At 47.9% G+C, this 14,147-nt stretch overlaps 1 protein-coding gene across 1 annotated transcript in view; it reads right to left on the reverse strand.

The window, feature by feature from the left end:
* Window positions 1–80: 80 nt before the first annotated feature.
* The window catches only part of ANKMY2 (ankyrin repeat and MYND domain containing 2), a 45,104-nt gene continuing 31,037 nt past the window's right edge, over window positions 81–14,147 (reverse strand). Inside the window, exons 5-12 of the mRNA XM_018568956.1 lie at window positions 13,424–13,522; window positions 12,554–12,714; window positions 11,384–11,598; window positions 9,518–9,653; window positions 5,873–6,001; window positions 3,977–4,118; window positions 335–515; window positions 81–240 (exon numbers count right to left, since the gene is read on the reverse strand). Coding sequence (XP_018424458.1) covers window positions 81–240; window positions 335–515; window positions 3,977–4,118; window positions 5,873–6,001; window positions 9,518–9,653; window positions 11,384–11,598; window positions 12,554–12,714; window positions 13,424–13,522 — 1,223 coding nt within the window. The remainder of the gene's footprint in view (window positions 241–334; window positions 516–3,976; window positions 4,119–5,872; window positions 6,002–9,517; window positions 9,654–11,383; window positions 11,599–12,553; window positions 12,715–13,423; window positions 13,523–14,147) is intronic.

A 14,147-nucleotide genomic window follows, 5' to 3' on the forward strand; every position in this document is an offset into this window, starting at 1 on the left:
GGAAATTTTTTTTTGTTTTATATAGAAGCGTTGCTTTTTGTTTTTTTGCAAAACTGCGTCTACTTTTATTTTAAATATTTTCAGGACTGTTGACAATGTGTGAGAAGCCAAAGCTTGGAGTGACTGAGCGCAGTAGGGATTGGGACCTCCGGCATGTTGGCTCCTACAACAGATCTGGGATCCTTCTTGGCCACCAACTGTGATGAAATCTCAAACCTCATGGACAGGTCGTCCGGCCAGCTGGAATTTGAAGGTCTGCAGCAGCTGGTGCACCTTGGGGTCTCGCCTCGAGTATTCAGTCTGGAAGCCTTCCGAGGCTCCTCAGTTCTCTGACCCATCAGGTGTTGGTGACACATTGGTATCAGTGGTGGTATCCGCGGAGGGCTCTTCTGTAGTCGCAGAGACGTCAGCTTCTTCTGCTGCGACAGAACTCTCCGAGGTCACTAAGTCTTCACTTTCTTTGGGTTTTTCCTCTTCTCCTTCCTTCGCTGAGCTCAACTCTGTGGCTTTCGCTTCTGGGAGACAATACAGAAATGTCATATCCAATTAAAGAAAAGCGCTCCCAAGCACCAGAATACATTATACCCAATTACATTCATAGGGAACATAAATAATAAAACAAACATTTCTGTAAAATAAATTTACCTTTCACGACCCAAAGCTTTTATCAGGAAGTAGAAAAACAAGACGTTTTATTCCTATCCTGGCCACTGCCCCTCCTCCATCACATGTCACAGTTGAGGCTGTAAAGTTGAACTTTCTGCTTAAAAAGGAGAACTATGGGGTTAAGGCTTTTCCCCATAGTTCTACTTAGGGTAACGGTAGGACATAAACTAGCGTCCTCCCGTCACCCTAGGCTCAGTATACCGCCAGCTGTAGCTCGCCGTATACTGAGACGCCGCAACTGAAACGGATCCCGACAATTGTGCCAGGATCCACCCAGCTGCGTGACTGACAGCTTGCTCTGCCTATCTAGAGGCAGAGCCAGCTGTACCCGCCCCCTTCCCCGTCCGTTCCGTCAGTCAGCGCTGGTGGATTGGAGCGGGGAGGGGGGAATCCAGCCACTCCTGCCGCTCTCCTGCCGTGACAGGATCGAGAAGTGAGGGAACGCCGGTATGTGTTCGCACACCTCCCGATCTACTGAGCTGACGTGTGACAGTCTCATTGTCACAGGTCGGCTAGAACTATGAGGTGAGTGAAAAGCACTCACCTCATAGTTCTCCTTTAATAATGCTGCACAGTAACTGAGCTTCATTGGTTATTTTTTTCAGTGATAGGTCTACCAGTCAGGTCTGACTGAATAAAAGAAAATCCTATGGAGGTGATTTATAGACCGATCACATAGTGAACAGCTATGCAAACAAGATTCACAGCACATTGCGGCCACTAGATGGAGCCGAGCAGCATAGGAAACTCCACTTTCTACTTACCTAAATTTGTGGTCATGCCGGGCTCCAAGTCTTCTGTGTTCTGGACTGCAAAAAGGGGGAAGGCCTTTCTTTAAGTGCTCATGTAGCTGGTGATGTGGACACTTCCCACTGGTCCTCCATCAGGGGTCCTCACATGGTCCTTAAGATTCCAGCGGAGGCGTAATGACATCAAGATAAGAGGCAGCAACAAGTACAGTCATGGTGGGCCTAGGCTGCAGGCGTGGGTCAGCAGTGTTCACTCCCAAAGAGGAACCATGGAGGGTCACATGAAGGTAGATTCAAGAGCGTAAAAAAGGGCTTTGGAGGACTTCTAAGCCGTTCGCATAGCGAACATTATGCAAACGAGGTTCACAGCACATTATGACCAATAGATCGAGCCGAGGAACATAGGAAATTCAACTTTCTACTGACCTAAATTTGTGGTCATGCCGGACGCCAAGTATTTTTTCTCGACTGCAAAGTAGGAAGGCTTTTCTTTGGGTGGTCACGTAGATGGTGACGTGAAACTTCGCATTGGTTGCTCATCAGCGGGGTCCTCAAGACTCCATTGACTGTGTAATGACATCCCGATAAGGGGCAGCAACAAGTCCAGTCATTGGAAGGCACACAATGCGGGCGTGGGTCAGCAGTGTTCACTCAGACGAGTAATAAAAAGGGCTTTGCAGGTCTTATAAACCATTCGCATGGCAAACAAGATTCACAGCACATTATGGCCACTAATTTGGAGGATCTTTTTCATTTGTGAATGAGTGAAAGAGAGGGATTCAATATCCCTGGAGATTGGCTTTAAAATAAACATTACAATAAAAGAGTGTGTGTGTGTGCATATATATTTTTTTTTATGTATTTATGTGCTGACTAAAAGCACACTGGCTTTTCCCTATAATTAAATTCCATTTAATGAACAGACAATATATTAAAAAAATCCCTGCGCCGATCTCCCAGGCAGAGAAAACTTCACAGAATGAAAGCTTTCAGATAGAACAGAGCGAGCTTTGTGGCAGAATCCCGTAGGATGATCACCCTGCAGGTAGCGCAATTATAGCGAACGCTTTGTTGTTAAATGGAGAGTATAATAATGTGCGGATGACTGCGAGTCTCTATTCCCGGCTCTACAAAAGAATGACAGAAAGCACTACAAAGGCTCATCAGACAATCGCCCGCCTGCCCCCCCTCCCCCCTCCCCTCTGCCTGGCACTGAGAAATAACGTCGTGTAACAGAGAAGTACGGAGAATTATTGAACACTGCTGGTGTTGCATCCAGCGCACCTCCATGCTGGTAATACGAGGAGGGGGCCGTGAGGACCCCTGATGTTTTAGGGCGTAAAAGTTAAAGTGAACTTAAGCAAGGTCTGCATACTTACTGTGCTCCCCCCTTTCCTAAACGCTGCATAAAAGTGCAATAAAGAACCTGTTGGTGGGGAATAGATAGTATACTCCCCTTTCCCTGATTAGTGCAGAGGGTGATGTTAGCCTCCTGCCGACAAGATACCTGGGAATGCCGAGTAGCCCAAATCTTATTTGACAATGCAGCACAGTGCAGAATCATCTTCCTGGGAGAGATCTGGGCTATTCAACATTCTCCAAGATCTGACCGGAAGGAGGATAGCGTCACCTTCGCCTAGGCACTGCAGGAGGAAGCCCCAAAAAAAAAAAAAAGTGCAGGATATCTAGTCCCCTTCTCCCCCACACATTTTATTTTGCAATTTGTTAGCATTTTGGGGGTGGGGGGCATATTAGTGGAACTTATCACTTTTAAATTTTGTTAATCAGATCTAAGCCCTAAATTTGGTTTGCTAAATCACTGTGCATCACTGACAAGTGTGCTTGCTGCCTCCTTTCTGGCCAGAGTGTCCCAGGTTGCCAAGAGCAACCCGTGTCACTCTGGCTGGCATCTCGGCCAGAGCGTCCTACCAAGCTCTTGGCAACCAGTGATATCTGTGAGCTGAGTGGGACGCCAGCCGGAGCCAAAAGGTAATGTGCACCACCAGCACCCTTCTCCATACCACCCCCTAACCAACCCACTCCTTTCCCTATAATGTGCACTACCGGCACAATCCCCCCCAACCCACTCCTTTCCCTATAATGTGCGCCACCGGCACACTCTCCCCCCGCCCGCCCCCAGCAGCAAAAAAAGTAAAGAAACTCCCCTGGTAGCAAAATAGGTCTCCTTCCATGTGCTAATGTACAAACCCATACATGTAATATAGTATGACACAGCATGCACAATGGAGTCCCCATAAAGCAGAGGGCTGAGCTGTGCAGGGAGGCTACAGGCTGAGCACAGGAGCATTTCTGCATGGGTGCCCTCTACTTGGTCATGTGATCCGGTGTCACTTGTCATCACATGCCAAAGCACAGGGGACACGTCCCTGCGACCAACCTGTAGCTTTCCTGCAAAGCTCCGCCGTCGTTCAGCACAAAGCTTTGAACTTGGAAACTCCCTAAAAAAACATCGGCTGTTTGTAACGCATGAGAACTTGGTAGATTCACTTTCTCCATTTGTCCCGGTGACCATTGTCAAAGATTACCGACCAATCACTGACCTTTCTCCGACAAGTTTTCCTGCCTTTTCTGCTCTTTGGCAGCTTCCAGCTCCTGCTTCTCTCTCTTCTCCTTCAGCATCTTGCAGACCTTCTTGTGGGTGAACCAGTGCAACTTCTGACAGTCCTGGTCACAATAAATCACCTGAAACACACAGCCATGTTTACAATACATTTCATGAATGCAGCCTTGTTAAAATTATTCCATATTCCGGATCAGGAAATGGGGGGCACAAACTGCTTGACCACTATAGCACGCACACAAGGGATCTTAATATTCTTTGCTGGCAATAGCGTCTATGCGTGTATATACGAGCGTCTATACGAGTGTTTGTGCGTGTATATACAAGCATATATGCGTGCACTATATGCAAACCCAGAATGCATCACTCGTAATGGAATTTTTAAATGTGCTGTACCCATGTACAGGTGTATATGCACGTAAATGCGCAGAAATACACTGCCCGGGCGCATCTCTATTCCATTCTGTTTTTGCGCATATATACGCTACGCAAATATACGGCTCCATAGCGGCTATGTGTATGGAGCCATTTATTTGCATATGTTGCATATGGTACAATACGCACGTATATGCGCGGCAGTGTGAATGAAGCCTAAATCTTAGGAATAACTCACCTAAATCTGTCCAAACAAGAGTCCAGTAGACATCCCAGGTATGATAACGTTTGAAACACGAAATCATAAAATTATAATATAATAATTTAAAAAAAATGGTCCAGTAAATGGGAATTCTGGGGGCGCTGCCTGATCTGTACCACAGTCAATAGAGTACCAAGTTCGCACATCACTGAGCTCGGTCGCAGAATCGTCACTTTCGGTGTCTGATGACGAATTTCCCAACGAATCGCTGTCGCTCAATTCTGCAAGTGATTCTAATTCACTATCGCTGTTTTCTACCTGGTCTAAAACCGCTTTTGAGCTAAAGGGACGCTTTTTGGATGCCATGGACGTTCTCAAGTTTCCAGGCAGAAAGAACAGTAAAAGTGCAGGCAGGGCACGGGGCAAAGCTCTAGGGACAACATTGAGGTGAAATGGTTTGATACATAAATGTAATTATAGCAGATTACATTGTATTCTGCGTATTCTGTGTATATTGCATGTTTTCACTTTGGAATTTCCCGCCGGCTCCGCCCCCTGCTGTGACTACCAAAAACTAAACTAAAAGCCGAATGCCGGCATCAGCCGGGCGCACACAGCAGAGGACACCGCAGGCTCGCAGGGACAAGGTAAGTGACACTTTTGTGCAATCCCGAGTGTGGCTCGGGGTTACCGCTTATGGTACTGAAAATTAAAAGGAGAACTATGGGGTCAGGGCTTTTCCCCACAGTTCTCCTAAGGGTAACGGGAGGACACGTTAGGTCACCCTAAGCTCAGTATACCGCGAGATGTAGCTCGCGGTATACTGAGATGCCGCAGCTGAAGCGTTTACCGACAATTATGTCTGGATCCGCCCAGCTGCATGACTGACATGAGTGAAAAGCACCCTTCTGTCCGGTATCCCTCGAAGGAGCTGGCTGGATCTTTTTTTTTTTTCCCCATTCAACCCGTGGGTTGAATGAATAAAAATAGAACAGTCAGGGCCGGCCTTAGGCCTTTAGGCGCCCTGTGCGAGAAAGCTTTACAGCGCCCCTCAGTGACCACACCCCTCAGTGACCACACCCACAGTGTATAGCCGGCTTCATTCTGCTTATGTTTTGCCTTCCCTGCTTTCTCCCCTCCCACCATCATCAGCATTATAATGACATTTTAAAAAACCCTTTCCATTTATATTACAGACCTTATTTCAGGCCCAGATTAGAAAAGGAGGACATGACACTAAGGGACCCCAATAGTCCCCCTGCTGAGATTTGGGTTTGTACAAAAGGGACCCACACTCACCAGCTTACACACGGAGCACCTCTTATCAGCTCCCTTCTCTCCGCATGCCGTACAGAACTCTGCGTCCACGAAGCCCACCTGGCCCGTAATGGCCTGAGTGAGCACAGAGAAGGCCGTCGGGTCCGAGCCCTGAAAAACAAACGCATAATGAAACACCAACCACATTACAGATATTAAAATGTCCATATGCTAAAATCTGGCCTCTTCCAGGGCTTTGGGTCTTTGACCATCATGACTGGCCAGTGTAGCACGACATTACTAGACAAGTCTGAAAGCTGGCAGGTAAGCTGGTTATATTGGAGTAGAGACATAATGGTGGGTCTCTTTATAAAGAAACTTGGTTTATCGAAACATCACGTACATTTGCTCTATGAAAATTAACCAATTTTCTCTTCTGGTCCAATGTTCTTCAAATATTACAGGCAGTAGAACAATAATTGAATTCATAGTGGGAATCAGGAAAATACCGTATTATGGCCACTAGATGGCACTGAGGATCATAGGAAATATATACATCTCAGTTACAAATAGACAGGTGTGTCTACATTCGGTTACCCCCGATCCAGCTTGATCAGGTCTTGCAAAATGGATCTCTGATCCATTTGTTTTTCCAAACCTGGTCGGAGCCGGGGGAACCGGATCTACATGGATGCCCATCTGTTTAGATCCGGCTGCCCATACACTAGCATCAAGCTTCCGATCAGGTCCACCTGAAAAACTGACAGGTGAACCTGATCGGAAAGCCCGTCTGAAAGGGGCCTAAGGTTACCCAATGCAGCGGCTAATGACCATGGCACACCAGCGACTTCTAGCTGCCAAGTATTGTAGCCACTTACAGTATCTAATCTGTGTCCAGCTACAAAGAAAACACACACACAAATCAAAGGATCGTGACCAGATCCGGAATATAATGTACCACACCCCTAATATAGCAAAATGGTAACAATTATGTTTTTTTTTAAATATTTTTTACTTTTGTAGAATAAAGAATTCTTGTTCTATGTTGTAATTGCTTGGTTTTGTCACTTGGTACATTAAAAAGGAGAACTATGAGGCGAGTGATTTTCACTCACCTCATAGTTCTAGCCGACCTGTGACAATGAGACTGTCACAGGTCGGCTCAGTAGATCGGGAGGTGAGCGAACATATACTGGCGTTCGCTCACCTCTCGATCCTGTCACGGCTCTCTGCCGTGACAGGGGAGGGGCTGGATTCCTCCCTCCCCGCTCCGATCCGCCAGCACTGACTGGCGGAACGGACGGGGGAGGGGGCGGGTACAGCTGGCTCTGCCTTTAGATAGACAGAGCCAGCTGTCAGACACGCAGCTGGGCGGATCCAGACATAATTGTCGGGATCCGCTTCAGCTGCGGCGAGCGGGTACAGCTGGCTCTGCCTCTAGATAGGCAGAGTCAGCTGTCACTCACGCAGCTGGGCGGATCCAGACATAATTGTCGGGATCCGCTTCAGCTGCGGCGTCACAGTATACCGCGAGCTGTAGCTCGCGGTATACTGAGCTTAGGGTGACGGGAGGACGCTAGTTTGTGTCCTCCTGTTACCCTAAGGAGAACTATGGGGAAAAGCCCTGACCCCATAGTTCTCCTTTAAGGCTGGGTTCACACCTGGGCGTTTTTCAGCACTGATCGAAGTGCTGAAAAACGCTCACGCAGTGAAATCCTATTAACTCCTATGGGTATGGTTCCCACCCGGGCGTATTTTAGCGCGTTTTGACACGCTGAAAGACGCCCTACGCCCAAAATAGTACTTGAGCTTCTTTGGGGCGGATTTCAGCGCGTAATCATTGGTATTCCCGAGTATGGATCGGGGTTAACAAAGCAGTAATTTAGTAATTTGTAGTTATAGATTCATGCATGTACCATTTTTTCTAGTTGACTATTTTTGGTTTGGGGGATGCACTGGAGTCCCAGCGTGCATTTTTGGTTGCTGGGCCCCTAGTGCGTCCCTGCACCTTATTAGGAGGAGTTGGCTACCTCCAGGTACACCTACATGCAATTTATCGACTGCATTAATATGCTCACACTTGGAGACTCGGATACATAGAGTTAGGACCACACTTTGCAGAGGTGCCTTGGCGCGGCAGTGTGGCTAAAAGTTTGTGCAACTAAAACCTCTGATTTTAACGCATACTGTTGACAGGGCTACTTGTTTGGTTGCAGGCTGGCTGGCAGGTTGAGGCTGGGGAATTTTTGTGTTTTGTATTTTAACAAAGCAGTAACCCCGAGCCACGCTCGGGAATACAGCGTGGGTTGTTCCCACTCAATCCCCAGCTAAAACTTCGTTTGAGAACCCTTAACCCATTCATGTCCAGATGTTGTTGAAGCCTAGGCCAAATTTAGCTGTCAGCTGACGTGACTAAGTCTTTGCATGCATATACACACACTATATATATTACCGTTATTATATTGCACAATTACAGTATAAAAAAAAAAAAAGAGGCACACTGCCATCTTCAGGCAGAAGGGAAATGTGCAGGCCTGTTTTGTGAATCAAACCTCCCTGGCATGTGGTTATCATGTTATAGAGATCACATAAACAAGAACCACTCTGATTGGATTCCGATGGTTAGTGGTGACCGTAGACGTCAAAAGAGACAATGTAGATTAAAAAAGGAGAACAATGAGGTTAAGGTTTTTCCCCATAGTTCTCCTTAGGGTAACGGGAGGACACAAACAAACGTCCTCCCGTCATCCTAGGCTCAGCATACCGCGAGCTGCTGCTCGCGGTATACAGAGACGCCGCAGCTGAAGCGGATCCCGACAATTATGTCTGGATCCGCCCAGCTGTGTGACTGACAGCTGGCTCTGCCTATCTAGAGGCAGAGCCAGCTGTACCCGCCCCCTCCCCCGTCCGTTCCGCCAGTCAGCGCTGGCGGATCGGGGAGGGGGGAATCCAGCCCCTCCCCTGTCACGGCAGAGAGCTGTGACAGGATCGAGAGGTGAGCGAATGCCGGCATGTGTTCGCTCACCTTCCGATCTACTGAGCCGACCTGTGACAGTCTCATTTTCACAGGTCGGCTAGAACTAGGAGGTGAGTGAGAAGCACTCAGCTCATACTTCTCCTTTAATGTATCCTTGGCACGGTGCATCACACAGGGGGAACGTTAAATCTATAGACTGTGGGTGGTAATAGGTTAAGGATACCTATAATGAGAGACGCAGTTGCTATTACTCATCTCATGCTGAAAGTGCTAGATGCTTGGCTAGGCGGCCAGGTTCACTCCATTTTCCAGACCAGATCTGGAACGCAGTGCATTGCATTTTGCTTTGTTTTTACCGCCTTCCAGAGTGTTTTTTTTATTTTTTAGCTAAAATGGACTTTCAGGTGCGTTCCAGTGCTTTTGCATGCAGAAATAACATAGGGATACATTAGGATGCATTTTTTATTATGCGTTTCCATGTGTTCCAGGGCATTCCAGACCAGACAAAATGAGACCTGCAGTATTTTTCTGGTCTGAAACGGACTGCGCAGGTGTGAACAGAGGTCAGAAATAGCATAGGGATACATTAGGATGCTTTTTTGGTCCTTAATGGCCAAGGACAAATGTGGGTCCCGAGGTTACACAGGTTGAGGATCACTGCTCTAGCACATTGATACGTCTGCTGTGATAACAAGAAATCCGCCTCTTACCATTTCCACCGGAGCGATACTTCGGACCAGCTGCTGCAGGAGCGTGGCCTCACAAAATGGGAACTTCCGGATACTTTCTCGGATGAACTTTTCTTGGAAAACCGGAAAGCAGTCACCGTCCCGACCCTTCAATAAACTGGGACGACAAACAAGTATTCACATGCATTATTAAAGAGGAACTCCGGGCAAAACTGTTATTAACCCTTGCAGTGGAGTTCAATTAAACTGTGAGGTCAGTTTGTTTTTGTTCACCTGGAAGCGAAAACTCCATCTGGAACTGTTGAAAGGATTTGAGTGTATTACCTCCATAGAGCTGAGAGTGGGGATTAATGTCCGCCGTCTTCTATAGCTTAGAGCCGTCTAGATCAGTCAATATGTAGACAAGATCCATCATCCCGTAGTTGGTTATATTCAGTAAACCTTTGATATTTAAAAAGGAGAACTATGAGGCAAGTGATTTTCACTCAGCCTCATAATCTGAGCCGACAATGAAACCGTCACAGGTCAGCTCAGTAGATCCGGAAGTGAGCGAACACATACCTTCGCTGCAGGGATTGCCCCCTTCCCTGTCCCATCCTCCAGAGCTGATTAGCGGAACGGACGGGGGAGGGGGCGGGCTCAGCCTCTAGATAGGCAGAGCCAGCTGTCAGTCACGCAGCTGGGATGATCTCGGCACAATTGTCGGGATCCGCTTCAGCTGCAGCGTCTCAGTATACCGCGAGCTGCAGCTCACGGTACACTGAGCCTAGGGTGACGGGAGGGCGCTAGTTTGTGTCCTCCTGTTACCCTAAGGAGAACTATGGGGAAAAGCCTTAACCCCATAGTTCTCCTTTAAGGAATGTCATTGGGTTCTTACCTTTTAATGAGAGCATCCAGCTTGTCTTCCCCCTCCTGCAGGAAAGTGGTACACTTCTGCAATATACAGCTGATGTAATGCATCTTCATGGCCAAGACCTCATTCATGTCCCTCTGTTTCATACACTTCTCACAGATCAGATCCAACACTGTGCTGCATTTCTTCAGAGCTTCCTGATCCAACAGCAGCGGGTTCTCCTTAATCAGGAAAATTATCTGGAAAGAAAGACAAAAGGTTCCTTTCATTTTTGCCAATTTACATACAATTGAAAAAGTCAGATGCCTCAAATTTAAATGTTAATGTGATGAGACTTCCAAAGCTTAAAAATGTGGGATCTGACTTGAGAAAGGGGACCCGTTCCCTGAAATGGGGTCTCGTTTTCCACCTTCCCCCGTCACCGGATGTTCCGCAACTTTGTGCATCGCAAAACCTTTTCATGACCATTTGCTTTTTATATGTACTGGGACTCCACATGGACGGCTATCTATATTGTGTTATTTGCACTGCATAGTAAAGGAAAGCCGGCTTATGTATAGAATAGCAGTTACAGTCATGGCCACAAATATTGGCACCCCTGCACTTCTGTCAGATATTGCACCACTTCCCGCGCAGAAAATTGTTCCCTGCAGGGATTCCCCGCCTCCCCTGTCCGATCCTCCAGCGCTGACTGGCGGAACGGACAGGGGAGGGGCTGGTACAGCTGGCTCTGCCAATCCCGCAGCTGCGTGGATCCAGACAGTATTGTGGGGATCCGTTCCGGCGTCTCAGTATACCGCGAGCTACTGAGCTTTGGGTGACGGGAGGACCCTAGTTTGTCCCCTCCCGTTACCCTTGGGAGAACTATGGGGAAAAGCCCTGACCTCATAGTTCTCCTTTAAACACAAACTCGTCATCTGAGCCATTAGATTCAGGTTAACAAGAATCTGAGTCCTCCTGTTACCCTAAGGAGAACTATGGGGAAAAGCCTTAACCCCATAGTTCTCCTTTAAGGAATGTCATTGGGTTCTTACCTTTTAATGAGAGCATCCAGCTTGTCTTCCCCCTCCTGCAGGAAAGTGGTACACTTCTGCAATATACAGCTGATGTAATGCATCTTCATGGCCAAGACCTCATTCATGTCCCTCTGTTTCATACACTTCTCACAGATCAGATCCAACACTGTGCTGCATTTCTTCAGAGCTTCCTGATCCAACAGCAGCGGGTTCTCCTTAATCAGGAAAATTATCTGGAAAGAAAGACAAAAGGTTCCTTTCATTTTTGCCAATTTACATACAATTGAAAAAGTCAGATGCCTCAAATTTAAATGTTAATGTGATGAGACTTCCAAAGCTTAAAAATGTGGGATCTGACTTGAGAAAGGGGACCCGTTCCCTGAAATGGGGTCTCGTTTTCCACCTTCCCCCGTCACCGGATGTTCCGCAACTTTGTGCATCGCAAAACCTTTTCATGACCATTTGCTTTTTATATGTACTGGGACTCCACATGGACGGCTATCTATATTGTGTTATTTGCACTGCATAGTAAAGGAAAGCCGGCTTATGTATAGAATAGCAGTTACAGTCATGGCCACAAATATTGGCACCCCTGCACTTCTGTCAGATATTGCACCACTTCCCGCGCAGAAAATTGTTCCCTGCAGGGATTCCCCGCCTCCCCTGTCCGATCCTCCAGCGCTGACTGGCGGAACGGACAGGGGAGGGGCTGGTACAGCTGGCTCTGCCAATCCCGCAGCTGCGTGGATCCAGACAGTATTGTGGGGATCCGTTCCGGCGTCTCAGTATACCGCGAGCTACTGAGCTTTGGGTGACGGGAGGACCCTAGTTTGTCCCCTCCCGTTACCCTTGGGAGAACTATGGGGAAAAGCCCTGACCTCATAGTTCTCCTTTAAACACAAACTCGTCATCTGAGCCATTAGATTCAGGTTAACAAGAATCTGCTGACCTGCACACAAACCCGACATGTCATCCATTTGGGGTTTATGTGCCCATTTATACCTCGCTTTAGAAGTGTGTGCATAATGGGTTTTTGGTGCATTTCTACAGCGTTGTGTTACAATGTATCAAAACTCAAGACTCATTTCAAGTGTGTTCTACACGCGCTTCTCTGTCCAAGTATCGGTGCGACATAAAAACAGATGGAACAAACACGTCTGTACACATAAGAAGCGGGATTAGGACTACCTTGACAGGATGGAGGTTCGTCGTTGTGATAATCTTGTGCAGAGGCCCGGCTAATTTCACCGGTAACTTTGGTTCTTTGCTGAGTCCTTGAGGTTTGGTGTAATAATCCAACTTCTCCCGCGGGAAAAAATTATTAATGACCGTGACGCAGCCATGCTGACCTGGATGATGAAGCAGAAGCAGAACTGTACAATGGACAAGCCACAAGATAAAGAATCATACACATTTACTAGAGTACAGCTCTTACCAATCACGGGTAGGGATGCACCGATACCGGTTTTTTATTATAGAGTACTGATTATTTTTTTTTCGCCACTCGCCGATACCGAACACCAATATCAGAGGTCCCATTAAGGAATCCGGGCAGCATGTAATGACTCGCTGCCCAGCTTCTTGATTAGCCGGGAAGCCATCTTCATACTCCCTCATCACCAGGTGACGAGAAAGCGTAGAGCCGGCTTTCTGGCAATACTGGCGGGGGGGTGAAATGACTCACCGTCCAACTTCCTGACTGGCCAGCTTCCCGACCAATCAGGAAGCCGAGCGGCGAGTCATTATACTAAGTGACGAGGGAGTATGGAGCCTTCCCGGCCAATGAAGCTGGGCGGCGTGTAATATCTTGCTGTCTGGCTTCCTGATAACGGAAGTTCCAGTAACAGGAGCATTTGGGCCAGTACAGGTACTCGCCCAAATAATTGATATCGGGATCAGTGTGACCGTACTGAAGACCAATGGGGAGGGGGGGGCGCAGAGCTAGCTGATCTGGTGCTGGGCTTTAAAAAGGTTCCCGTGTCAAAGACATAACTCCAGAGAGACCTCAACCCCTCCAACCCTTCCCTGCCACCAGAAACAAATGATTTACGGGTTTACCTACAAAAGCCGCCATTTGCGCCGCTGTCCTCCCCACAGAGTTGATGGCATCCGTGTCGGCTCCGGCCTCCAGCATCATCCACACGAGGTCTTTTTTTCCTGCAAGACAAAATGGCCAGAGAGGTGCGCATTAAAACTCTGAGAGGCGATAATTGATGTCCTTCCTAGCGGGGCGGCTGTGATGTTGGTAATTTGAAAGGCGCGCGGTACAGTCGGCAACCGTTCATTATTTCGCTCCCGTCTCCATTTTTACTGTGAGGTTAAGCTGACCCCAGATGGGTCTACACTGTGCTGGAGACAAGCAACTCTCCACAATATGTCGCCGCTCGGGAAAAGCCGCAATGATAGGGATTAAATTGCATCTATTAGGAGGGAATGGCTTCTGAAAAGACAAGAAAAGAGTTCAATAGAAGCTCTATAGTGTATACGTTGCCTTTCAGAATTAACTTTCTCATTGTGGTGGTCAATATAATAGATATAAGCGCCCCCCCCCCCATATCTCCAAGGGGACATAAATATTACCATGAGACTGCCGGCACACTAGGTGAGAGGAGAGGGCCAGGAGGCTGCCGGCACACTAAGGGAGGGGAGAGGGCCAGAGGCTGCCGGCACACTAAGGGAGGGGAGAGGGCCAGAGGCTGCCGGCACACTAAGGGAGGGGAGAGGGCCAGAGGCTGCCGGCACACTAAGGGAGGGGAGAGGGCCAGAGGCTGCCGGCACACTA

Source organism: Nanorana parkeri, unplaced genomic scaffold (genome assembly GCF_000935625.1).
Source record: "Nanorana parkeri isolate BGI_ZX_2015 unplaced genomic scaffold, ASM93562v1 scaffold1267, whole genome shotgun sequence".
NCBI classification, from domain to species: domain Eukaryota; kingdom Metazoa; phylum Chordata; class Amphibia; order Anura; family Dicroglossidae; genus Nanorana; species Nanorana parkeri.